General features: G+C 36.7%; 2 protein-coding genes across 2 annotated transcripts in view; one reads left to right on the top strand and one right to left on the bottom strand.

The window, feature by feature from the left end:
- Window positions 1–5,025: 5,025 nt before the first annotated feature.
- The window catches only part of LOC309497266 (uncharacterized protein), a gene marked incomplete at its 3' end in the record, with an annotated part of 158,398 nt that continues 135,515 nt past the window's right edge, over window positions 5,026–27,908 (top strand). The window contains exon 1 of the mRNA XM_082167494.1: window positions 5,026–5,519. Within this exon, the coding sequence (XP_082023620.1) occupies window positions 5,042–5,519 (478 nt within the window). The 5' untranslated portion in view covers window positions 5,026–5,041. The remainder of the gene's footprint in view (window positions 5,520–27,908) is intronic.
- LOC309496092 (uncharacterized protein) overlaps window positions 21,758–27,908 on the bottom strand; it is a 112,607-nt gene continuing 106,456 nt past the window's right edge. The window contains exon 4 of the mRNA XM_082166063.1: window positions 21,758–22,074. Within this exon, the coding sequence (XP_082022189.1) occupies window positions 21,797–22,074 (278 nt within the window). The 3' untranslated portion in view covers window positions 21,758–21,796. The remainder of the gene's footprint in view (window positions 22,075–27,908) is intronic.

The following is a 27,908-nucleotide window of genomic DNA, read 5'->3' on the forward strand; positions in this document are numbered from 1 at the left end:
ATGTTTAGTTTAGCTACTTACATCTTCTTAACTCGCACTTGACCGTAAACTGAAGCGTCAGTCGTGCTACTAAAATTCCATGTAAAATTCGCGCTTGGCAGCTTCTGTGAACATGCCCGCCTACTTTGATTTGATTGGTCATCTCAAATATTCTGACATTGACGAGAAGTGAAAGACCAATGAGGCTCAGATGAACAAACACACACACACGCGCCTCTGTTTCTGACGTGCGCTCTGCTTGGCGCTGCTGCGGATTGAAGATGAAGAACACTCTGAATCTGATTATAACAAGACTGAAGCGAACACGAATTTGTGTAGCCTACACAAGGGGCAACATTCTAATCTGAAAAATGAAGCCTACCCGGAAGTGCGAAAAACTGCAATACATTGAATATCCGCTAGGGGCAGGTCCCAAAAGGGAGCAAATGTCCATAGACCCCCATGTTAAAATGTCCGTTTTCACAGCATAAATTCATGTTTTTACAGGTTGGTCCCATGGACTTTTATTGTATTTTTCGATAGGTTCTGAGTGCCTGACAACTGTGAGGGGGGTGAATTTTTTTCTAACTTGTTAGTTTAGATCGTATTTAGATATAAAATGTATGACAAATAAGGGCGTGGTTAACTTTGATTGACAGCTTGATTGACAGCTGAACATAGGCTGCGCCGATTGGAATTCCTGAAATTTGACGTCTCGGCCATGATCTGACACGACACATTATGCCACCTCTGTATCCTTTCTGAACATTTGTATTGAAACATCGTACATAAAATGGGTTGCTCTGCTATAAACTGCTCTAACCGACAATGTAGGAGGACTTCGCTCCAGTTTTTCCGGTAAGTGACAATCCACTACTATTTCACGTGATGTAACTAGTGAGCACTATTTAGCATCAATGTTTGTGGGCAGTGGCACTGCAACAGTTAGCATGTATTTTAACTTATACGTTTCATATACTAGTAACGTTATTTAACCGAAGCTATAGTTTGTGAAATTAAACATTTCTCGTTGTTAGTGTGTTTTTTAGTTGGCTTAGACAGCCATTATGAGGGTATAAGTAGCCTAAAAGGTATAAGAAGCCATAAAACGAATTGCCAGGGGAACAAATTATAGATTAATGAGATCAAAGATCGTCCGTTAGATATAGCCTACACAAGATGAATTATATCCTATGTTTAACCACTCCACTAGACTAGAGACATCAACCAGCGGCAAACGTCAGCAGCACTAGCCGAGGTAAGGCTGTTCCAGGAGGGATACATGAGCGCTGAGCGCCCGGTGATCGCTTGGATCTCACAACTCTGAAAACGTCAGATCAAAATTTTAAATAGGCGCTATCTGTATAAATAAACAACATATTTGAGATTAAAACAACTACATTTCGTGACACAATAACAGTAGTATTTTTAAATTTCGCGGTCTTTCTCCTCTCTTATTGACGCAACTTGAGATTATAGCAGCGGGATTTAGCATTCTACATAAAGCTACCACATAACACAAAAACAGCTCACGTTAGCCCGGACCAGAGCCATAGAGAGAAATTCTCTGGCCCGGACTCATCACACCCAGAGCTCTGATCACACCGGCTCAGTCTCACACAAGGTGGGTGGCCGTTAGGATTTCCCAAGATTTTCCAAGATGGCGCCGCCCATACCCCCCATAAACAGCCTCAAAACAGTTCTTCAGAAAGTCTATGGGTGACGTCACAGATGCTTTGTCCATATTTTTTACAGTCTATGTGCCTACACTTAATCACAAATGTTTAGGGGGGCTAGGCAGAAGTTTAAAAAGGGCCTAGTGACGCCTATGGTTCTCACTCTGCGTGCGTTTCGCGCTGGATGACGGTCGTGCTGAGCGGTGTAGGTACAGAGGAGAAGAAGAGAAGAGGATGACACCATATGCTAAGCGGGGATGTTTTCATTTTCATCCTTAACACATACATTTTAAACCACAAACTACGGAGTATGTTTTGGACATTATTTAACCTTGTCAAAGACGAACAAAAATTTTTGAATAACAATATTTCTTACTCCAAGTTTTAGGGGTGCTAGCCTCGCCCATGTGATCATCTATATCAGAGGTCAGATATATCAGAGGTCAGGATAATCACTAGCATTAAATAAAGTCACTCAAACTTGGATGTACATTTTGAGGTAATCATTCCTCACAGAGCCTGTTTTATTATGTTAGGTGCTAATAAATACTATTAAAGTGTGAGATTTTAACAGTGGTGGAAAGTAACTAATTACAAATACTTTCGTTACAGTACTTGAGTAGAATTTTTGATTTTTTTTTTTTTCTACTTTCTTGAGTATAATTAAATTGTGGTACTTTTACTTTTACTTGAGTAGAATTAAAAGAAAGTATTCAACTTCGCTACATTTATTTTTCACCAAAAGTACAGAGTACTTTGACAAAGGTGCTGACGGAGCAACAGAGCGAGCTTACATTTCACACACACTTTTCAAACGACTGCGTGCGGTGGAGGCTGAGCCCTCAGCCCTGCGCTTCAGCCAATAACAGACTGTTCTGAAGCGCTTCAGCCAATAACAGACAGGTCTGACTCGGGTGCAAAACCAATCAAAACTTCCAGTTCAGCTGGGGGGCGGGGCGTTCAAACCGCGCTTTGACATTCAATCACTGGCGCTCGTGTTTAGAATCCGTATTGCTAATGTTTCAATATTTTATTGAATATAAGTGAGCTATGCTCATATTCTTATTTTAAAATGTAATTGTGGTAACTCCTGAAATGGGTCATCCCATTGATAATACCAGAGCATTGAGCAGTTTAAGTAAATAAAAAAACTCGGCTCATAACATGGACACCGTTATTGCTTGGACGGAGCAAGAACAATGTAAGTGTCTTGAAAACATTAACACAGTTCAACTGAAATGTAAAGCTCGCCCTCTTTAACAATACAATTAAACTGAATGTACGAAACAAACTTTGTACAAAGTTGAAAAATCCTCAACAACAGTGAAATAAGATTGCATGATTTGTCTGTCAATCAGATGCATGTAAAAGCAATAGTAGGTTCCCAGCACATTTTCGGTAGAACGAAAAAAAGAGCATTTAATTTAACGTTAACCATACCCCACTTAATTTTTATTTTTTTTTAACTAGCACTTTTTTATTCATACTACATCTCTCTTTTTTTTATTGGACCTTTCACTTAACCTTCTTTGCTTTCAAATATGAAATTATTCAAATAAAAACATTCAAATGATCTTACCTGGACTTACTTTTAAAGATTAGTAATAAAACATTTTCTCTTGACAACAGGGAAAGCTAGTATATTTACTTAGCATACCGTCAAAAACTACAATTTATGAGTTTAATATCATGTTTGGCTTCAAAATCAAAATTACTTCTGTGGTTTCATGTGTGAGAATATATTATTTTATTAAATTCTATAATACAGGCTATGTTGATTAGCATTGCATTAATGGGTTAATTCACCCAAAAATGAAAATTAGCCCATGATTTACTCACACATAATTAAATGTTCTGGCTCCTCCAAGTTTTGTAATGGCAGTGAATGGCTGGAAAAAAATTTAAACCCAAAAAAGTGCATCCATTCATGAAAAAAACAAACAAAAAAAAAACACATTGCTCCAGTGGGTTAATAAAGGCCTTCGGAAGCGAAGCCATGGGTTTTTGAAAAATACCCATATTTATAACTTTATAATCTAAAATAACTAGCTTCCGCCAGACGATCGTACGCATACTAAGCAAATTGACTTGCACCACAAGAGTAACCTGTGACACATGTATGATGTAGAATGTAGGAGTATCGTAAGGTTAGACGCCTCTCGTGGTTTAAACAAATAGAGCTGTGCAACAAACTGAAGCTCCTCTTCTATAATATATATATACATTATGCGTCGTGTCAGGGGTTAGTCTTCCACCGTAAATCGATGCGTATGGTCGGTCGTCTGGCTGAAGCTAGTTATTTTCGATTATAAAGTTATAAATATGGGTATTTTCCTTACACAAACACATGGCTTCACTTCAGAAGGCCTTTATTAACCCCCTGGAGTAAAAGTGGAGCACTTTTATCATGGATGGGTGCACTTTTTTGGGCTTCAAATTTTCTCTAGCCATTCACTGCCATTATAAAGCTTGGAAGAGCCAGGACATTTTTTAATATAACTCTGATTGTATTCATCTGAAAGAAGAATGTCATATACACCTAGGATGGCTTAAGGGTGAATAAATCAGGGGCTAATTTTCCTTTTTTGGTCCTAACTATCCCTTTAAAGACATACATCATTCTTATGAAAATACCTAAGATATTGCTATCATGTGTTTGTCTTCATGTTTCTTCAGTCAAATGTCTCTATTTGCATGTTATTATATCCATATTGGCATTTCCTGAAACGCCATAAGTGAATCATTCTATGAATCTCACTTGTGGACTTTCTGCGCGAGGGATGAATCAGTGTGTACTGGGCTTCCAGTATGAATGAAACAGAATTGACATGAGAGTGTTTAGCGCTCCATATCGCTATCATCTCCCCATTTTGGGTAAAAATAGAAAAATTATACTAAAGTACTTTGTAATGTAGTTACTTGAGTAGTTTTTAAGCAAACTACTTATTTACTCTTACTTGAGTCATATTATTTTTCAGTACTTCTACTTGTACTCAAGTAAATTATTACTTAAGTAGCAATACTTTTACTTAAGTACAATTATTTAGTACTCTTTCCACCACTGGATTTTAACCATTCATGACAATTGATATGACCAGAGGTGTGTGCTTCTGTGATTATCCCTCTGCGTCCCATAAGGACGCCGACCGCTGATCTTGAACTTTAGTCACAACATTTGTGAAATATGAAAATAACTTTGACTCAGAGATAAACATCCACTGAACTCAGAACATCCCTTTGATTGTAATTAACAATTAACTTGAACTACTTGTTTTTCTGAAGCAATATAGATAAAGTACAAAAGACAGTAAATCAGGCACTATAAAAACAACATGAGAGGCTGTGAGGATGACAGAGCAAGAGCTGGAAACAAACATCAGTGAAGAATGAAGGGTTTAGTATGTTTACTGCTGCTGTTGGAAACCTTTGTGTGTGTCGTACAGCATCAGGTAGATGGAGGACTCAGTGAGAATGAGATCAGTCAACAGCTCAGATCTGAGGACGGAAGACAGAATCCACCTCAAACAGACACTTTGAGAGATGAAGCTTCAACTGACAGCCAACAAAACTACCATCTGTTCTTCACTGACATCCATGCAGCGCTGAGAGAACTGACCACCACCGTTACAGAGCAGAAAGTGAACATCAGAGAACTGACCGCCACCGATACAGAGCAGAAAACCATCAACAGAGAACTGACCGCCACCGTTACAGAGCAGAAAGTGAACATCAGAGAACTGACCGCCACCGTTACAGAGCAGAAAGTGAACATCAGAGAACTGACCGCCACCGTTACAGAGCAGAAAGTGAACATCAGAGCTTTAGAGACACAACTGAGGGAAGAGATGAACAAGAAAAATGACGGTACCTCACCAAAACATTCACTCTTTTATCAATGATCCTCAAAGTAAAACACCAATGAAATACATTGCATAGTGTAAATGTTAGTGTAAAATTGAGTATATACTGTGTAAATTGTGTTATCTATCAAATGTCATTTACCAGAATCATTATTTCTTCACAGAAATCTCAAATCTTACTCTGGGTCAAGTGGAGTTGAGAAAGGAAAATAGAGGTGAAAGTGTGCTTGAATGATGTTAAATTCAGTGTATACATTCTCAGTGTAATAGAGTAATATATCACAATATTGCTTATGTTTTTCAATAACAGACAGAGAGATTGCTTTTTCTGCCGGACTGATGAAATCTGGCGGTGGATATATTGGTCCTTTTACCACTGAAATCACACTAACCTACAGGAACGTCATCACAAACATAGGGAACGCCTACAACCCAGTTACAGGTAATGATCAATGAAATGAGTCATAAAACTCAGTTTATAGTAAAGAAAACCCTTCTGCTCCATTCAGACCTCTCTGCAGTTGTGTAATGTGTATTAGAGAATTAAATGATCTGCCATCTTTCAAAACTATTACACACTGTGTTTGGTAATAAAGCAATCATACAGGAAACAGCTGATTCTGTATCTCTTGTTATTTGATTTAGGTATTTTCACAGCCCCACTGAAAGGAGCGTACATGTTCAGAGTCTCTGTATTTGGTCAGGGCCCAACTGTAGCAACTGCAGACATTTATAAGAATGGAGAGCGTATGGTTATAGCACATGCTTATCTGCCCCAGTATGACTTAAACTCCTCGAATGGAGTTGTGTTGATCCTGGAGGTTGGAGATGTTGTCTATGTGAGACTTTTGTCTGGCTCGAGGATATTTGAGGACCAGAGTAACCGCAACTCTTTCAGTGGTTTCCTACTGTTTCCCTTAAGAGAACAGGAGCTTTGCAGAATGTGATTCCAATAATTCTGAACCCTCAGCGTATGATTTAAGATGAAAATCATGAAGAATCATTAACATGATTAAGCAATATTAATTAGGACTAATGTGTGTTTGAAATTTGCAATAGATTACTGTATAAAAGTCTGTCTATACAATACATGTAAGTTTGTATAAAGAGTTTCAGCACTGACACAGACAGGACCCATGAATATCACGTGACTCAAAAGTGTTTTGTTAAAGCAGTAAATCTAATAATGGTAAATGACATATTTTTAAGTATAGTTTGTTGCTGCTCCTTGATCTGTATCTCTTCACCCTACATACATAAATAAATAAGACAATAAAGAGACATTGTGGCATTTTCTTTTCCTCATATCTTCATGAATATTTCCCCAGCAATGCTTGCTATTATCATGATATCATGCTTATCGATCAAAATAACTGATTTTGTGGTGGCAATTTCCAGACATTTTTAAGAGTTTTATTTATCATTTACCAGATTATGTATTATGTTAGATGCACAATAGTCATACAGCACGATAATCGAGGAAATAACTGGAAAAAGGATCAGGGAAGGCAAACGATAGAGTCACAGGCAGGGAACAAGAAACAATAGTCAGTAATACAAATACGGTTCATACACAAGAAGACAGTCACTGGAATAGAACGCTCAGAATGACAGCCGGGTCAAACTATAGTTCACGAGGAGGTGTGTGTGTGCCTGGCTTAAATAGTCGGAAGGAAGAAGAACGCCACCGCTCTCCCACGGCCCTTGGCCTTGTCCTGCTCGCCACAAATACATATAAACAGAATAACGAAACGTAAAGAAAGGAAGAAAAAGCAGATCACAGAATGGCAAATATATCACAAACAGTTAACCTTTGAGAGCCAGCAAAGAATCAAATCACCTTAAAGCAGGGGCAAACAATCTTAAACGCATCTAAATATCAACAGAAATAATACTTGCATGGATCTTTGGTGATGATCCTCGCTGTGTCCGTGAGTTTGAAGCGTTCTTTCAGTTCTTTTACTCCAAAGGATGGCAAATATAGTATAATACATTTTATCATAACCTACTAGCTAAGGCAAACCGAGAGGTTTAATTCAGTACCAAGATAGATATGGCTGGAAGATACAAAAGTAGACATACATTCTTACACTTGAATATAAGCACTTAGAGTTCAACTAACACAACTAGACAGTCATAACTAGGCTAATATGAGGTGGGAAACATACATACACACAGGAATATATCATATACATTTTTGAATAACTTATAATATGAGTTAAATGGAAAGAATGTTTGTGTATGTATATTGGTGCGACTCTCAGATGTCCATCTACAGATGGTGGACAACCAGAATGAGACTTTTACCGCCGCCGTTCCCGCGGCGGCAAAATTGGGATGTGTATTTGCTGCCTTTTACCGCTGAGTGGCGCTGTAATCACAGACTTTGAAAAGTGTCAGTTTATTCTCTTTATGACGTAATCTGCCGCAGCAGTAATCTGAGCTGAGGCCACAGATAAATTCAAGATAAATATTGTGGTTAAACGAATTCAAATTCATTAAATTTAAACAAAGTAGACACACGTTAAGATTGTGTGCCCAGTTTTTCTATAATTTAGAAAGGCTATGTCAATAGGTTACTTGTCATTTACTTACGTAAAATTAAAACATTTTCAGGACTTGCAGTTACTAACCGATGTTAGTCGGTTTAAGCATTCTTTGTTATATTCAGAATTAAATAGGCTTACATGTTGTTATGATTATCAATTGAATTATTGAATAAATAATCAACCACAATGCCTATTACTGCCGCCGCAAAAATAAACCAGTCGAATTTCAAAGTCGTTCCCGAAATGACTAGGCTATACCGGGTGGCGCAAGTGACAGGGCAAAACAGCAGCAACTGCGGCATTTTAAAAGGTAAGTTTCCTATCTGTTTATTTAAAAAAAAAATTTGAAAAAAAAGAAAAGAAAAATGGCGCAAGATCTTGTAAAAAAAAAAAAAAAAAAAAAAAAACTTTTTTCATTATTTGAACAAAAATGAGACTGATTGAATATGTAAAAATATAAACAAACAAAGCAGAGAATAAAACAACCTTTTAGGGAAAAAATATAGGCCTATTATGCTACAACAGAATTGGTTAACATTAACGAAAGCAAAATATGTAAAAATACATTTAAAACAAAATAAAACAAAACAAATTCGTGGCCGAATTCAAATCGGTTCAAATCCCGAACAAACAGTAGTAGACCTCGGCTATTCAGACGATAGCTCTGTGGTCAATGCTTTAACAATAGCCGCTCGGAGCTTCAAACGATCTGAGATCGAATCTCAGTGTAGCCGACAGTGTTTATGTTTTTCCGTTCTTGATGCTTAAATATGCATCTGTTTATTAAAGTCAATCATCTTGTTTAATTATCAATTGTACATTACAACATAAATTTGCAACATTCCAGTTGTGCCGCTGCAAAGACGACACATCTGATGAAGGAAGACTGTCAGCCGATTGCACCAGAAAATGAAGATGATGAAGCTCGTCTTTAATCTGCTAAATTATTTTTTTTGTGTGTGTGAATCATTCACGAGATTGAGATGACTGACAGTGATACCCGGCCATAGCAACGGAAGACATTTTTCAAAACAGATCGAACAAATCAGAAAAATACTTTCAATACAGTATTACTTTCAATTAAAAAATAAACAATGAAAATGTAAAAGAAAAAGAAAATTAATTAAGTTTGAAAACCCATCGCACATTTCAAGGTATGAATAAAGTGTCGGGACAGTTTATTTATTTAAACAGGGTTGCATCGATATTCTATTGTCAAAGAAATTGCAGCTAAATAAAAAAATTAAAACGGTACAAAACGAAAAAAGTTCAAAGCAACATAAATTAAGAACAGGCGTTTTTCTTTGCCTCTCTCGCGCTGGATATTTTTTTAGTAAGTTTGGTCTCCCTCACTGCGCGCGGCGGGTCTTTCTCGAAATTAAGCATTTCAGCGTAAAAAACACCATACAGCTGATATACTGTATATGTCGCTGTGTGTCATCCACACAAATCACGAAAGAAAAAACTGTAACAAATAGCTTTTGTTCCTTCAAAGATAAAGCATGCCTTGCTGAATTCACCTTACAATAAAACGAGGTGGGTCGCGAATTAAAGAGCTCTGTGTCTGCTAAATAGAAATTGTGTGTGGAAAACCTTTAAATACAATCAATAAAACTACAATATATAATTTAATAAGATATAGGGCCTACTGTACATAGGCTATGGACTTTTGGAGATTTTGAGATTAATTAATCCTTAGAAGAATTTTGCCTTTGCCTGCTCATCAGGCTGGCTCCGACACTCTCCATATGAAAGACGGAACATTAACACCTCTGTCCTGCACCCCCACGATAAAGCAACTATTGCCTTCTCCAAACCCCCCACAGGCTAGCTGAGTTTGCAAAACAAAACAAAGAGTTTGCCACTTGTCGTGGTGTGCCAAAACACTTAATTATAAACTTCAATATTTCATTCAAAACAATCTCAAAACGCTTTGTGACATTTTGAAAAACCGTGGATGCATTACTGCCACTGAAACCATGAACGCAACAGAATACTGGTTCTGATTTTATTGTTTGTCGTTTAAACGTCATATATATATATATATATATGACGTTTAAACGACAAACAATAAAATCAGAACCAGTATTCTTATATATATATATGCCTATATATATATTTTTTTTTTTTTTTAACAGAACTGCTTTTGAAATTACGATTGGAATTATTATAGGCTACAGAAGTAAAGTCATTGTATAATATTTGTTCCTTAGTGTAAAATGGAAATGCATGGTGATTTTATTTTGTAAATAGGCTATAAGCAAAAAAACTATGTTTTAGAACTAGACAAATCTCTCTGCATCAACAATAGACTATAAAATGCATAAATAGGCTAATATAAAAATATCAGTAGTCCAAGTTATTTCGGGATTCGAACCCGTGTCATCTAAATGATCGTAACGTAAGTTCAACCACTCGGCCACCATTCGCTCGTTGCGACATGGCCTAAAGTTCCAGTGTGTGTGTTCGCTCAAACGCTCTTCATTCAAATGAACGCGCCGCCGCGTTTGTCGAACACTAATTCAACATGCCAGAATAAAACCTGGCTTTAGAACAATGCATAGCGCCACTCGTCGTGGTGTGCCAAAAATTTTACAATCATTTAGTTTCATTTATTTCAGTGTTAATGTTTGAGTTAAAAAAATCCTCTACAAATTAAATTAACACAAAGTCGGCTATAAGAGTCCTTTATAGGCTACGTAAAAAAGCAAAGGGCTTACAGTCTTAACATTTAGGCTACTTTGCTTAAATTCGATACATTTATTTTCAGTAGGGCCTAATAAATTTGTAGGGATGTAATTTCAGTACGCTTTACCAACGCTATATTCAATTAAAGTTCCAAGAGGTCTGGTCTCTATATTTCCTTCCCAGCTGACACTAATATGCAAGTGCACAGGAAAATTCTATTCTAAAAAAAAAAAGTCTAAAGGCCTACTATACTGTTGTAGCCATTAAATAATCTCATTTAGCATCATATTTGTTAAAATATTATAATGTTTTTTTTTTCCATCTATGTTGAATATATGAAAAGTGAACAGCACGAGTAAGATAGGATGCATTATATCGAGAGATAGATATGGAGTGGGTCAGACATGATTTTGACCACTTCATTAAGTTTTGTTTAGTAGAAAACCTTTCTTTAAAGTGAATTTCGTTTTCTATAAATTGTATCTTAATTTTAATCAATTTTTCATCAACCAATTGCCTGGATTTAAATAAGTAAGAGAAGCAAATATAACAGACACTAATCATGGAGGCGCCCGCGCGGTCACTTGCATTGCACGTCAGCTGGAGCGTATCTCATCCTCCTAACTTAACGAAACTCAGCGTATGCCTCACACAGACATGATAAATACATCAAATACACAAAGCTTGAAATGTCTTCAAACGAAATAATTCAAAACGAAAAGAAAAAGGCTACTCTCTGATTATGTCTTTATGTGCATTTCTCTTTAGGTGCGTTCACTACAAATATGGCGATCGTCAACTTCATCTTTGCAGTCGACACTGTCAGAAAACACTAGTTTATTGATAAAAATCAATGCACGCATCACCGGATTTACAAATACACATCTTGCTTGTTGCACGCACACATTATGTGGAAAAAACGAAATATTATGTTGAAATAACATTATTATTAATAATACATCTTTTAGAATATTTGATTAAATGCTGATTGTTGCGCTTGTTCAATTTAATAAAATTAAAACTTTAATTGTGATAATTAAAATAATTGAAAATTAAATATTTAGTGGCCAAGTTTTGCTAATTTATTATATAGGCTATTATATGCCTATTGCCTATATTAAGTAGGTCATATTAAGACAAGGCATATATTAGTTATTTTAGCTGTTATGAGAAAAAAAAATCTAACGAAATCTAAAATCTAAATCTAATAAATCTAAAACAAAATTCTAACGCCAATTCAACATGCCAGAATAAAACCTGATTTTTGAACAATACGTAACGCCACTCGGCCTGGTGTGCCAAAACACTACATTTTAAACTTCAATGTTTAATTCAAAACAATCTCAAAACGCGTTGTGACATTTTTTTAAAGCAGTAGCCTAGCATATACATTAAGGGCATTGAAACCAGGATCTTAACTAAAACGCGTTCCGAGTAATCTCTCAAAAATTATGCCACACTACTCCATGTATTTTTTTTTTTAAGGACTGCTTTTGAAATCACTATAAATTACTATGCAATTGTATCGCTCACGAGAGCTCTTCATTTATCTAATTCCTCAATAGAATAGTAAAAATATTCCGCGTCATTGCTTCTAATATCGTCTCTATTTTTAACTTTTGATTCTATTTTTTTCAGTTCTAAAATTTATTCTATCTTTGGTTCTATTCTGTTGTAGCCTAATAGGCCTATTTATATATATGAAAAATATGCCTATTAGGCTTAGGGTTTTATATTTAACCCACTTACATTTTAAAATACGGCAATTGCTGCTGTTTTGCACAATGTCCCTTTGCGCCACCTGGCGGTCATTTCGGGAACGACTTTGAAATGCGGCTGGTTTATTTTCGCCGCGGTGATTTCGCCGCGGCAGCTGGCGCGGCGGTAATAGGCATTTTGGTTGTCCACCATCTGTATACCGGGCCTTCGTGCCTGCCGTGGGAGGGGAGTTGAACTGATTAAGATCTTTTTGAACCTCACGAAGGAGTCTGGAGGTGTTTCTGTTTAGCCTCTGCCATGCCACTAAAGTGACAATGGGGTAATTTGATCCAGACTCATCGGCGCTAGGCCTGTGATTTACATGAATGAGTCCAATAGGTTAAAACTTTCTGAAGTCATCGTGATTTCGTCCAGATGCTACAACCTTATAGAAAATGGGTATCAAGTACCATTGATTCATGATGGTAATGGTCCCCCATCCTGTCATATAACCAGGCCACAACTAGAACTTCTTGTGGGGTCTGGATTTACCTTAAGGCAAATTGCTGAAATCCTTGATGCGTCACGATCCATTGTGAGATGGCGACAAAGGCCAGGTTCAGCAGTGTCTAACACATATTACATATTTGTGCATGCCATCAAATTACTGTAAATGTTTATGTGAGCACAGGGGTTAAAACAGAACTCATGACTTCTTACCGATAATTTCCAAATTAACACATTCACAAGTTCACCCTTACATCAATTAAACGGAATAAAGATTATGCGTATTTGGCGTGCTGTCCGGGGGAGGGCTCCGAGCTCGGAAATTTTGCCCGAACCCAAAGTACTCCCCCGTTGTTGTAAGAGTATTTAGGACTAGAAGTGAGGAGATGGGGTGGAGGGATGCTGTTAAACTGTCAACGAGCGGAGGTAAATTTGCAGTATATATATACACCTCTTACCTCGTTGATTGGGTTGATTAACAGAGTGTGTGGTCCACTCGTGTCTAATTAGGTTTGTCTGAATGTGGTTCACATGTGTTTAATTAGGTTTAATTATCTGAACGTGCTCCTCCCGAACTTAGTTAATAAAACATAATTTAGTGTGAATAGGTGAAGTCCAATTGTCTCATGTTTTAATCACAACCAGTGTTGTCAGGAAACTATGGACACATGGGCATCTGTGCCGGATACAGGGTATATGCAGGAATCATAGAGATGAATTTACTACCTTTTACTACCTTTTTTACCACCTCCACAATATTTTTTACTACCAACACGACATCAAGCAGCAGCCCTTTTTTTGGGGGTGTGGGAGGGGTATGCAAAGCACCACTTACTACTTACTATAAGGTATAAGTGTGACACCCATCATACATATTAGTTTTATCCTTGCCACACGCAAAACCTTTGGCTATATCTGAGTCAGTGAACATGTTTTCGAACAATTCCCCAATGCCCTCATTTGAATTATATGAATGATGGTTGGCTGCGATGTTCAGGCACCAGAGAACCTCAGTCCTGAGGGCTGATGTTTGTGACGGTAAGGTCTGCTGTCTGGCTATCGCTGCCGTGGTGGTGCTGGTGGCACTGGTTTGCTGCTGAGGTGGTGCGACGACAGCTGACCTTAAGTTAGGGCTGGGCGATATGGACCAAAAGTCATATCCCAATATATTTAGGCTGAATATCAATATACAATATATACCCCAATATTTTTTCCGCAATCTGAGAACAAATGTTCAATCAAAGTCAAAGCCAAATATGACGTCACAAGTAGTTTCATTGAAACCGGCTATTTCAGTGAACAGTTGCAAAATCAAATGAATAAATAATAAACAGGTTTCTTCACCTTAGGGCTGCATGATTATGACAAAAATCATAATTGCCGATTATTCCCTTGGAATTGGAATTGTGATTGATCAATTATGATTATAAAAGTTTACATTGAATATATATAAACAAATTTTGGTTAAACATGTTATAATTTGCCTATATATATGCATACATACACACACACACACACACACACACACACACACACACACACATATATATATATATATATATATATATATATATATATAGGCAAACACACACACAAGTACTGTCCCCCTTTACTTAACATAAATTGTAAGAATTTGACTAATAGTAAAGACTAGTAGCCTACTAATTAATAAACATTAGGCCTATGCTAAAGCTATTAAATAGCAGTCCCAAACTAGTTTTTGTTAATACAATGTTGGTATGAGCCACTACAGTCATTTAAAAATATAAAAAATAACACAAAGAAAAATAAAGTGGCATTTTGGGGTTAATATGGAAACGACAGTTACCATGGTGAATACACAATATTAACAATAACTGTTAATGAAACATGGAAACTGCGCGGGGAGTAGGGTTTTGATTTTAGATTTTGAAAAATATGTGTTAAAATATAAAAAATGGGATGAAACTAAATGGTTACCGATTTAAAGTAACTACTTCGTCCAAACCTTCCTTTTAAACAGATTTTTTTATCTCAACTCTTCAAGACACTATGCAAGGATTACGAATCAGGAGCTTGACAGCATGGTCATCGATGCTGTTGGTCAAAATGATCTACTTGGGCCTGAATCTGTGAGGGCTCAGTTAAGCTCAGCAGGAGCACTTGTCTTGTGCCAAGGAGGAGGGCCAGTACGCTTCGAACCAATCCAGACACAGCTGTTTTGAGAGCTACGCCACAAAGACTACAGCGTAGAACATAGCGCATAGTATACATAAACTCCTAAACTCTCTATGGCACCTAGATGGTTCGTAAGGTAGCTCATAAGGGTATGATTAAGTCACACTACAATTGATTAAATTCATATTTATGATATTTTATTTATCCAACCATCATAAACAGTTGTTTAGACTGGTAATTGTGTTGGAGCCATACATTATTAAGGAAGACAAATACTACACGTAATATTCGTAATCCATATTATATAGTCTCTTAGTAAGATATTGTATCAGAGTATTGCATTGCATAGCCAAGTTAGAAAATCCAAAAGGTTTATACCACTTCCAACACCTCACACATTGTTTTCAGGGATTTCCATTTTGATGACATTATCAGTTATGTAATCTTACTTCATATTTGTGTTAAACTAGAGGATTACCTGCCTGGTAATTAAAAAAAATATTTTGCTTTCAAAGGTGGTGGATTGTGTTTCATGGATCGATTGATGGCTACAGTCGGCTTGTGGTTTTCCTTGTCGCATCAACAACAATCGCACCAGTAGAGTAATAATGTTGGTAACCAAACAGGTGACGGTTTCCATTGACCTCTTTTTTCCCCCACTCAAACTGTTTGGTCCCCAATATCTTCTTTTGTAATCAACAGAAAAAAGAAATTCATACAGGTTTGGAACAACGAGTACATTTTCATTGAACATTGAACAATTTTCACATGTGGTACAAGTTAATGTACTCAACTCATAATCTTCAATGTTTTGAGCAACACCAAAATGTAAATCACTGTGATGCATGCATATTCTCCATCATGAAATATCAGGTTATTTGCAATCAATTTTTGTGATGGGTAAGCTACTTTAAAACAAATTTAATTGCAAATAGCCTGATAATTTGTTTATACCTGCAAATAACCTAATTCCAATTATTTCTTTAAACTTTAAAGATTTGGATTCACCTTGGACTTGCAGACTAATTATCATTTTTTTAACAGGCATACAATGGAAACCACAAGCTTTTCAGACTGAGGATGGTTTTTCATGGATGGTTTAAGTCAAACCATAATCTACTTACACTGTGTGAACAACAACAGAACATCAAGTGTCTTGGAACTTTTTCATGAGGGTGTGGCTAATTTTGGCTTACCATCAAGAGTTCGCTGCGATCATTGTATGGACAATACAGAAGTTGCTCGATACATGTTGGAGAGAATGTCTACAGAGACCGCATTCATGTGTTCAGGGGACAGGCAGCTAGCGGATAGTGAGGAGATGTTTGCTGTATGTGACAAAAAATGTTTTGGCCTAAAAACGTGTGACATCGCTTAGAGCACCTTTAAATGGCAATGAAAATTACCTATTGTCATTTAAGTGAAATTACTTACCTTAAATATACAAGCTTTAGAAAAATGATCATTCTAGAAGAAAATTTCAGATGGCACTATTATTATATTTATTGAGTTGTACAGGTGTAATATATATGCGCATGAGCCATTTATATTGTAGCATTCTAAGACGGCTATTTATAGACATGGTATGAGTTTTAACACAAGCCCTTTCCCACTCCTGCTCTCCAAGCGATAATGACAGATCCACATTCCATGACATAAGTTTATCCCTCGAATTCTCTGCTACAGTGGAGAACAACAGATTATAAAAATAATGAAATAATGCCTTTTCTCAATTTATTTTTAACCAACAACTTTTCCAGCGATGTAAGGGGAGGTTTACTTAGATTACTATGATTTGCTTTCACAAAACTTCTCAACTGAAGGTATTTAAAATAGTGTTTTTTATCAAGCTTAAATTTGGATTGTAACTCTTCAAAGGACATAAAAATATCAGACTCTGATGGATAAAGGTCATTAATTGTTTTAAGTCCTACAGACGCCCATCATTTGAAAGTTGCATCTGCCCTTCCTGGTATAAAGAGCTGATTGCCCCATATTGGGCTAAATTGTGACAAAATGTTTGGTTCTTTGAACAATTTACTTACATCATACCAGACTTTGATCATATTTTTGAGTATTGGATTTCTAGTTTGTTTCCGTAGGTTTTTTGCCCTATCAGAATACATGAATAATGGGAGAGATAATTTTAAATCATGAGACTCCATTTCGACCCAATGTGGATTGTTTTTGCTTGAAAAGTAAAAGATGATAGTCCTTAACTGTGTGGCCCAATAGTAGAATTTAAAGTTGGGACAGAAATAGCAATATTAACCTATCCATAAAAGCTGAATGTACAAATGGCTCCTACAATGTTCTACTAGTAAACAAATGTTAACTTGTACAATTTCAAATTGGGCCAAATAACGTTCACATTAAAAATAAAGTTGACAACTAAAATATCTATGTTGCCTATAAATAGGCTACTTCAAGTTCTTTTCTGTTGTTGTATTTAAAATAGCATAATTCTCAGTAGTTTTTGTTCTTTGTTTCAATGTAATTACTATGCATTACATTTACATTATTATTGTTACTCTATTTGTATTGTTAATTATTTTCTAATAAACTTATTTTTATACAACTCTTATCTCGTGTTGACTTTTTAACACATTATAGACTACTGATCTTTTCTAGACATACACTATTTTAATGTACTATGGGCTACAGTCATACCTTAAGAAAAACAATACTTAAATATACCATATTAATTTAAAATAATGTTCTGTATTTATATTTGACAAATATTTTACCCATATTTTAATAAAAATTGGATTATGGTAATGATACTGAATTAAAGCTTTAAGAATAAACAACTTTCCCCTCAACTGTATCATAAGTATCATTACTAATGTAATCAACACATTAGACACTAACAACATCTTGTGGTCAAAACATGGAAGAACCCGCCTTTCTCTCCGAGACGACCCAGCCATTTTTAGCCTATTTCATATAATAAATCCAAATAAAAAATACTCTTTCAAATATATTTTATAAATGTATTTTTACTTCTAAAATTTAATTAAATCAGTCTACATTGAATAGCCTAAATTTCTGCGGTGGTTAAATGGGCAAAGTAGTTATATTTTATAAAAATAAATGTAGGCTACTTTATCATAAAATTGTCAGTTGAAGTACACAATATCTCCAATAACGTCTGGTTGCAGACTTGAGCGCTCAGACTCAGTCACCTGCGCTTCCTCTGCAAGTGACGTCACTAGCAATCGACACCTGCTCTCCTGAGAACAGCTCTCAATGTCGTTCAACAAATAATTGCTGTGAGTATATATATCAATATATGATAATGTTGTACGTTAATTTATACAAATTTGAATCTATGATATACGAAATTATGTTTGTCTAAGTTACTTGCACAGATCACTCTTTGTATTAGGCCTAACATTAACAATATAGCCTAACTAGCCAACCATGAAACCACTCACTGTCTTAAATACATAAACTAAACTATTTGATAGAATGGTATATAACTGTCTTATATAGGCCTATACTGTCTTACTATGACTTACATGTTGAAACCACTGTATGGTTTACCGTACCTGTTTTTTATTTATTTTTTGGGTGAAAACATTTTTATTAGCAAAATACGTCTTGTGAAACGTTTTGTAATAAATAAATAAATAAACACTGGGAAAGTCATTTAAAAAGCAGTTGTTTTCCACGGTAGGTGCATTACACTATTTTACTGTAATTGTAGTTGACTAATAGGGGCACAAACACATTCATACATATTTCGTCAAATAAACATTAGAAAGTACTGCTCTGAAACAATTTGTGCTGAGAAGACAACTATATAATGACTTGATGATGATGATGCTGCAGTTTCACAATTCATGAATTACACTTACAGTACAGTCAGGGCCGGTTCTAGACATTAGGAGGCCCTAGGCAAAATTCATGTTGGAGGCCCCCCACCCCCAATAAAAAAAACACTTGAAACAAATATGATTCCTAACCTTTTTATTTATACAACATTTAATTTTAAAAGCAGTATATTTTTACTTACACAGTACATAAGTTTGGACATTTTACTATTTTTAATGTTTTTGAAAGAAGTCTCTTATGCTCATCAAGCCTGGATTTATTTGATCAAAAATACAGAAAAATAATATAGTGAAATATTATTAAAATTTTAAATAATGGTTTTCTATTTTACTATACTTTATATTTCTGTGATGCAAAGCTGAATTTAGTGTCACGTGATCCTTCAGAAAAATTTATAATATTCTGATTTATTATCAAATGTTAGAAATGGTGCTTAATATTTATTTTATAACCTGTGATACTTTTTTTCAGGATTTTTAATTATTAAAAAGTTGTTTTAAAAAAGTCTTCACTATCACTTTTTATATATTTAACACATCCTTCTGAATATTCCTGTTTTTTTCTGTATTTTTGATCAAATAAATGCAGGCTTGTAGAGCATAATAATAAACTTCTTTCAAAAACATTAAAAATAGTAATAGGTCCAGACTTTTACCGGTACTGTATGTACATATTAATCAAACTTTATCTAAGGTAATCTCTTTTTTGTTTAATGAAGATGTTATTGTTGTTGTTGTTGTTGTTGTTATTTTGCTGTTTTATTCAATTTATTCACAGGTCCAGAATCCCACTTCAGTAGATGAGCATAAGTGCTTCATATTGAATTTGCATTGCTACCTTAAATATGCTACAAATCAAGTGGAAGAGAAAGACACGATCGCTACTGAGCAGAAAAAAATATATAAACTGATATTATTGGCGTAATGTCAGGGTATAATCTAATCAGCAGCAGAATTTAGAAGATAGACCCATAGATATGAGATCCTTTATTTGAAACATTTAAAAATGTTGTAGTGTGTTGGCTTTTTAACTTAGAATACAAACGTCTTGTCTTTTAATTTTGTAGCTTTTTTACTAGTCAGCTCCCGACGCGATGTTATTCATTGTACGCACAAATTCAAAGCGTCGCGTCTGGGCACGTAACATTAATGACGCTCGCGCTCTTTTAAACTCGTAATAAAGCGGTGAATGATTTTTCCAGAAATGACGCTGATCTACAGTACAAGTTTATATTTAGAATACATTGAAATCACTCCAAAATAGATGACGACAACTCACACACCTGCATTATGAGCTGTGCCTCTTTGTGTGCTTTTGCCTCGCAGCACCTGATGGATGCGTTCGTTACACATACTTTCAGAAGCCGACACCCGCTTTGTAACGGACACATTAATTGGTTTAACTGCAGTAATGTAACAGTCTATGGTTAAGATAAACATCGTCACTATTTTTAGTTAATAAATAAATATTGAAATAAATTGTAGATAGGACATTTGTATTTTTTTTTTTTTTTTTTTTGTCCCTCTGTCTGGGCCCCATCCCGCCAATCGGGCCCTAGGCACGTGCCTAGTTTGCCTTTGCGTTAATCCGGCTCTGAGTACAGTACAAAACAACAGTAAATGTTGCAAACCTTTTTTTTTTTGGTTGAAACGCAATTTACACCTTTACAGTGCTTTTCTTGTGCGTGCTGTTTATTACAGTTGTATCTCCCTTGTTCTCTGTAATATTTCACAGAATCACTTGATGGAAGATTTGAATAAGCCAGCAAGTGGTGTTTGGATCAGTCAGTGCTTGGTTCTGTTCAGCTGCTCTGTCATGGACAGATTAGAGAAGGCTGAGTTTTCAGAGGACCGAATCGATGCTCTTGAAACCTTCATCATAAATTGAATGACGTGCATGCATGTTCCTTGCACATGTAGTTAATGTCATGAATCTATAAGTATTCTGTCAAACTGAAGCAGAAGAAAGTACATAATGTGCCAATGTGACTTTGCATATTCTTTGTTTTTAAATATGGAAGTGTTATAAAGGTTTATACAGTAGGTAGTCAACCAGAATGCCTATTAAAGCGGGGCTTAGTAGCTTCGGGATTTCTTCGCTGTATTCTCGCTTTTTGCTCGCAGGTTTCTCTCTAGAGCTCCCCCCACAGCTTCGGAATACATATTTGACAACACTGTTGTAAAAAGTCGTTGGTGATTCTCAGACACCAGAGGCTAGCAGATCAACGACATCAAAGCAGATGGGACATTCTTTAAAACGTCTTCTTCATTCGGGTTCGGACAGCGTGAGGGAGCGCAATAATGACAGCATTTTAGCAGATTTCTTTTGGCCGTAAAGCAATTGTTTACATCGCGAGACCTGATATCACGCGAGACTTCCTGACGCGGTGGCCGGCGACTCGTGCGGATTTTCCGCTCACGGGCACCACGGGGGTGCGAAACGACCACCATTCAACCCGAAATAAGTAATATAACCATTCCAATTACTCCGAAGCTGTTCAGTTAAGGTAAAAAAGTTACTTAGTTCACCTTTAAACTGCCATTTTATCTTTTAACATACCATACCAACATGAAGAATGTATTTATGATTATTAATTTCCTGGATTAAAAACTTTAATTTAATCTATAAACAGTACTATTATATATATATATATATATATATATATATATATATATCCTTTTTTTACCCAGCATTTTTTAGAGTGAACAGTAATCTATTGCAAATTTCAAACACACACATTATACCTCATTAATACAGATTCATATGTTACTGACTCTTCATGATTTTCATCTTAAACGCTGAAGGTTCTGAATTATTGGATTCACATTCTGCAAAGCTCCTGTTCTCATAAGGGAAACAGTAGGAAACCACTGAAAGAGTTGGTGTTATACTGGCCATAATATATCCTCTTGCCAGACCAAAGTCTCACATAGACAACATCTCCAACCTCCAGGATCAACACAACTCCATTCGAGGAGTTTAAGTCATTCTGAGGCTGATAAGCATAGGCTACAACCATGCGCTCTCCATTCTTAAAAATGAATGCAGCTGCTATAGTTGGGCCATGACCATAAACAGAGATTCTGAACATGTACGCTCCTTTCAGCGGGGCTGTGAAAACACCTAAATCAAATAACAAGAGATACAGAATCAGCTGTTTCCTGTATGATTGTTTAATTATCAAGCACACTATGTAATAGTTTCAAAAGATGGCAGATTATTTCAGGCTGTTTACATGACAACAATGTCCTAAATATGGACAAGTTTTTTCTTTGCATTTTTCGCGTACAGACGTTGTCAAAACAATCCCCATTAACACGGATTCGTGGAAACTACTTTAAACGCTGTATTCTGCTGCCTGGCCAGTAGGTGGCAACGTCACTTTGTAAAGAAGCACCTTTAGACTGATCAAGTAAACAGTTTTCACAAATTCACGTTTTTGTTGTTTACACAGAGACGATAACGGTATTGTTTAAAAAAACTTGCACTTTGAAGCCCAATTTCAAACGTTGAAAGTCCCCCAATGAACGCCCAAAGCGCATAAACCTGAATCACATACAATTTTTTACGTGTTTAATTGAAACTGGTGTCGTGTAAACAACCCCTAATTCTCTAATACACATTACACAACTGCAGAGAGGTCTGAATGGAGCAGAAGGGTTTTCATTATTATAAACTGAGTTTTATGACTCATTTCATTGATCATTACCTGTAATTGGGTTGTAGGCGTTCCCTATGTTTGTGAAGACGTTCCTGTAGGTTAGTGTGAATTCAGTGGTGAAAGGACTGATATAATTTCCACTGTCAGATTTCATCAGTGCAGCTGAAAAAGCTATTTCTCTGTCTGTTGTTGAAAATGGATTAGTTGGGGGGGTTTGCTTTTCAATTTGGCAGCTGGCCTCCAGATACCTCTGCTCTTGGCTAAATTGTTTTCTTTAAATTGAGTTTGTTATTTACTGTGTGTATGAGTAGATGCTTATTGATGGTGTTCATTTATTATAATGCCAATGTGAGTTTTTAACTTTGAAGTTTCTAGCTATTTATTATTCAACATTGATGAACAAAATAAACTTTTCTACTTCTATGAACCTGTGTGCCCTTAGGGCTATTAGCTCCCCTGGTTTTCCGGGGTGGCGTAGTCGATCATATATTGCCATTTCTGTCAAAAGTGTGGTAAACCTTTCTCTATCCTCTTACACTCGCACTGCAACGCTACACAAACATCCACAGCCTTGAGGGGAGTTGACTGTTCCAGATCTTCCCCATTCACCACCACAAAAAACTGTCCAGCAACTCCAAGCTCCAAGACAAAGGGGAAGGGTTTCGCCTGACAATATCAGACAGATAATTCTTGCAAAAAAGTGCATTGATAATAAAAGTATTACGAATGTAGTGCACTCGACGGGTACGGCTGCACGATGTAACTGCATGAATCATCCCCATATATACTGATTGGCTTCATCACTGTCTCCTCTCCATCAATAAGCTGGTGTGTGGTGGGCGTTCTGGCGCAATATGGCTGCCGTCGCATCATCCAAGTGGATGCTGCACATTGGTGGTGGTTGAGGAGATTCCCCCATCTATGTAAAGCACTTTGAGGTCTCAGAAAAAGCGCTATATAAATGTAACAAATTATTATTATTATTATTATTATGAATAGTTAAATTCACGATTCTCGATTATTTTGCTCCAAATGTTTTTTTAAAAACACACATGACTTTGTATTGTGACAGAGGTGGTGTAAGTTAATATATTCTGCAACCACAATCTCAAGCAATACAGTCGACATTCATGTTTGGACTCATTTCAGTTCATCAACTAAGAAGGTTTAATCGCAGATTTAGTAACAGCAAACTGCTGTGTAAATGAACAGTTGCTTTGTATGACACTTTTCAAATCTCTTTGAATTAATAATGTAACGTTTTGCTTTCGTTAAATGTAACCAATTCTGTTGCAGCCTAATTAAGCCTATTTAAAAAAGCTGTATTATCTTTTGTTTCTAAAAGTTTGTTCTATTCATTACGTTTTTTTTTTTACATATTCAATCAGTCTCATTCCTGTTGAAATAATATTTTTTCACAAGACCTTGTGCTGTTTTTTTTTTTGTTTTTTTTTTAAAATAAAACAGATATATAATAGGTCACTGTTTGTTCAAATAAAAGTCTATAAGTATACTATATCCTGCATATGATTGTTTGTTTAAACAACATTAAACAAATTTTCTTGGTTTGTTTAATAATAGAATTATCACTTTATAACATGCAGTTTCAACTCCACCAAATCTTTGTTTGTTTCATTATTGTACAGCAAATGTCAATAGCTCTTGTTTGTATTTTTCATGTTTGTTGTAGGCTTATTTGGAAATTATCATAGTTGTAGTATTTCATCCTTACTGTTAATTGACATTTAGCCTCACTTACATTTTAAAATGTCCCTTTGCGGCACCTGGTGGTCATTTTGCGAACGGCTTTGAAATGCGACAAAAAAAACTAATTTTTGCCACGGCGGCTAATGCCGAGGTAATAGGCATTCTGGTTGACTACCTACTGTATAAACCTTTATAACACTTCCATATTTAAAAACAAAGAATATGCAAAGTCACATTAGGCGCATTTCCATTAAAGATTTGCGCAAAACTTTTTCTTTTTTTTTTTCTTTTTTTTTCTTCTAAATATCGACAAAAAACTATTGCGAAATGACGGCGTTTCCATTAACCGATGTTATGCGACTAAAACATCTTTTTTTTTTTTTTTTTTTCGCGATAAGTCATTCCAAAAATCATGACAACAGATGTTGGTAAGTTATCACAGCCATGTACCGCACTAGACGTTATTATTAATAAAAGGAAACGTAGGCGTGTTATCCAAGCATTAATGGCAAGGAAAGACCCTTTCCCGGCACATATGAGGTGTTTCTGGGTTTTTCTCACTCATTTCGAGATAGGTCTCACTGCAGAACCATACATCATAGCAGTGTGAGGACGACAGCGCCTAACAGTCTGAGGCCGGAACCGCATACCATACATCCACCTTACATATACCATACCTAAACCTACCCATCTCCACCCCCTGACCCCTAAACCCACCCCTAAACCTACCCATCTCCACCCCTGATCCCTAAACCCACCCCTAAACCTACCCATCTCCACCCCTTAGATGCTTTTACCCCGCCCACTTCCGGCATCAGACTGTTAGGCTGGCGCTGTCATCCTCACACTGCTATGACGTATGGTTCTGCGGTTCTGCAGTTAGTTAATATTGCTCATTTCTGCTCTGAGGTCTTGAGATCCAGTATTTCTGTCATTCTTTCTTCTCAAGAACTCTGTCTCGTATTCTGTCCAAACACACCACGCCTTCTAAGTCAGGTGACTGTAAATGCGCAGAAACTGTTTCCATTGCAGTTTTGCGAAATATTCCTTTTTCGAATTGCCTGAAAAACCTCCTCATGCGAGCGCAAAAACTTTTTTGCGATAAATGGGAGTTTTTGTGAAATTGACGTGTTTCCATTGAGCGTATTTTCAATTCGCAATTTCAATTTGAGCAATTTGAAGGGTAATGGAAACGCGGCTATTGGCACATAATGTACTTCTGGTTCAGTTTGACCAGAGGTGGGTAGAGTATCCAAAAACTGTACTCAAGTAAAAGTACAAGTACTTATAGAAATATTTACTCAAAGTAAAAGTAATAATCTTAATAGTTACTTGAGTAGAGTAAAAAAGTATCCAATGAAAAAACTACTCAAGTAACGAGTTACTAGTTACTTCGGATCATATAGGCCTATATATATACAGTGAGGAAAATAAGTATTTGAACACCCTGCTATTTTGCAAGTTCTCCCACTTAGAAATCATGGAGGGGTCTGAAATTGTCATCGTAGGTGCATGTCCACTGTGAGAGACATAATCTAAAAAAAAAAATCAGAAATCACAATGTATGATTTTTTAACTATTTATTTGTATGATACAGCTGCAAATAAGTATTTGAACACCTGAGAAAATCAATGTTAATATTTGGTACAGTAGCCTTTGTTTGCAATTACAGAGGTCAAACGTTTCCTGTAGTTTTTCACCAGGTTTGCACACACTGCAGGAGGGATTTTGGCCCACTCCTCCACACAGATCTTCTCTAGATCAGTCAGGTTTCTGGGCTGTCACTGAGAAACACGGAGTTTGAGCTCCCTCCAAAGATTCTCTATTGGGTTTAGGTCTGGAGACTGGCTTGGCCACGCCAGAACCTTGATATGCTTCTTACAGAGCCACTCCTTGGTTATCCTGGCTGTGTGCTTCGGGTCATTGTTATGTTGGAAGACCCAGCCTCGACCCATCTTCAATGCTCTAACTGAGGGAAGGAGGTTGTTCCCCAAAATCTCGCAATACATGGCCCCGGTCATCCTCTCCTTAATACAGTGCAGTCGCCCTGTCCCATGTGCAGAAAAACACCCCCAAAGCATGATGCTACCACCCCCATGCTTCACAGTAGGGATGGTGTTCTTGGGATGGTACTCATCATTCTTCTTCCTCCAAACACGTTTAGTGGAATTATGACCAAAAAGTTCTATTTTGGTCTCATCTGACCACATGACTTTCTCCCATGACTCCTCTGGATCATCCAAATGGTCATTGGCAAACTTAAGACGGGCCTTGACGTGTGCTGGTTTAAGCAGGGGAACCTTCCGTGCCATGCATGATTTCAAACCATGACGTCTTAGTGTATTACCAACAGTAACCTTGGAAACGGTGGTCCCAGGTCTTTTCAGGTCATTGACCAGCTCCTCCCGTGTAGTTCTGGGCTGATTTCTCATCTTTCTTAGGATCATTGAGACCCCACGAGGTGAGATCTTGCATGGAGCCCCAGTCCGAGGGAGATTGACAGTCATGTTTAGCTTCTTCCATTTTCTAATGATTGCTCCAACAGTGGACCTTTTTTCACCAAGCTGCTTGGCAATTTCCCCGTAGCCCTTTCCAGCCTTGTGGAGGTGTACAATTTTGTCTCTAGTGTCTTTGGACTAAAATTGTGCTTGTTTCATTTTCAAAATAACCTGTGGATGACGTAAGCAAGTACATTCGTTAAGTATTCACATACAAATGTGAAGTAATGAGGGTTTTTTTTCTCTCTCACAGGACAGTAACACTACAAAACCATGGTATTTTACAATATGATGCATTGTTGTATAGTAAACTACTCAACAGTAAATTACTTTAAATATATCAACCTTCAACATATTCAGAATTAAAATGCAATATACACATAGCCAAGCAGTAATATGAATGCAACAACATATCTAAAAACCGTGACAAGGAGGTTTTTTATCCAGAATACATAACTGTACTTTTACTCTTCATATCTTAAGTAAATTAAATACAAGTGTGCAAGATAACACTTGTACATAAGTAAGGTTTTAAATATAACAAAAATTTCCCCAATGTGCCACTAATACTTACTAAAAGTAGTTTAAGTATCACTATATCTTCCAACAATTACTTTGTCACAATTCTAAACAATTTCTCTTTTGTTTGTTTCCCTAAATCAGACCTGAGCCCTGTACTGCAGGATAAACCTGAGAGTGCCAGTGCTGGACAGGTTTTTTAATGACATGGACACACGACCTGATTTTCGGCTGAGCAGAGAGGCCCTGAGAGTGCTGTTGGACCTGTTGAGAAGTGACCGGCAACACGGATGGGGTTCCACAATAGAGACCCTGGTATTTCTTTTCTGGCTGGCGTGTGGTACATCATACAGGGTCGTCTCCAGAGCATTTGATATACCTCGTTCCACTGTCCACCGGGTCGCTGAGGAGGTGGTGGCCATCCGCCACCAGGTCATTTGGTTCCCCAACACCCCAGAAGACCTGGAGGCAGTTTGCCGTGGGTTTGCAGGGCTGGCCAGACACAGAGCTTTCTTGAAAGCTGCAGGAGCAATCGACGGCTGCCATCTCCGCATCAAGCCTCCAAGCGGCCC

This window comes from Leuciscus leuciscus (genome assembly GCF_965113295.1).
Source record: "Leuciscus leuciscus genome assembly, chromosome: 4".
NCBI classification, from domain to species: Eukaryota; Metazoa; Chordata; class Actinopteri; order Cypriniformes; family Leuciscidae; genus Leuciscus; species Leuciscus leuciscus.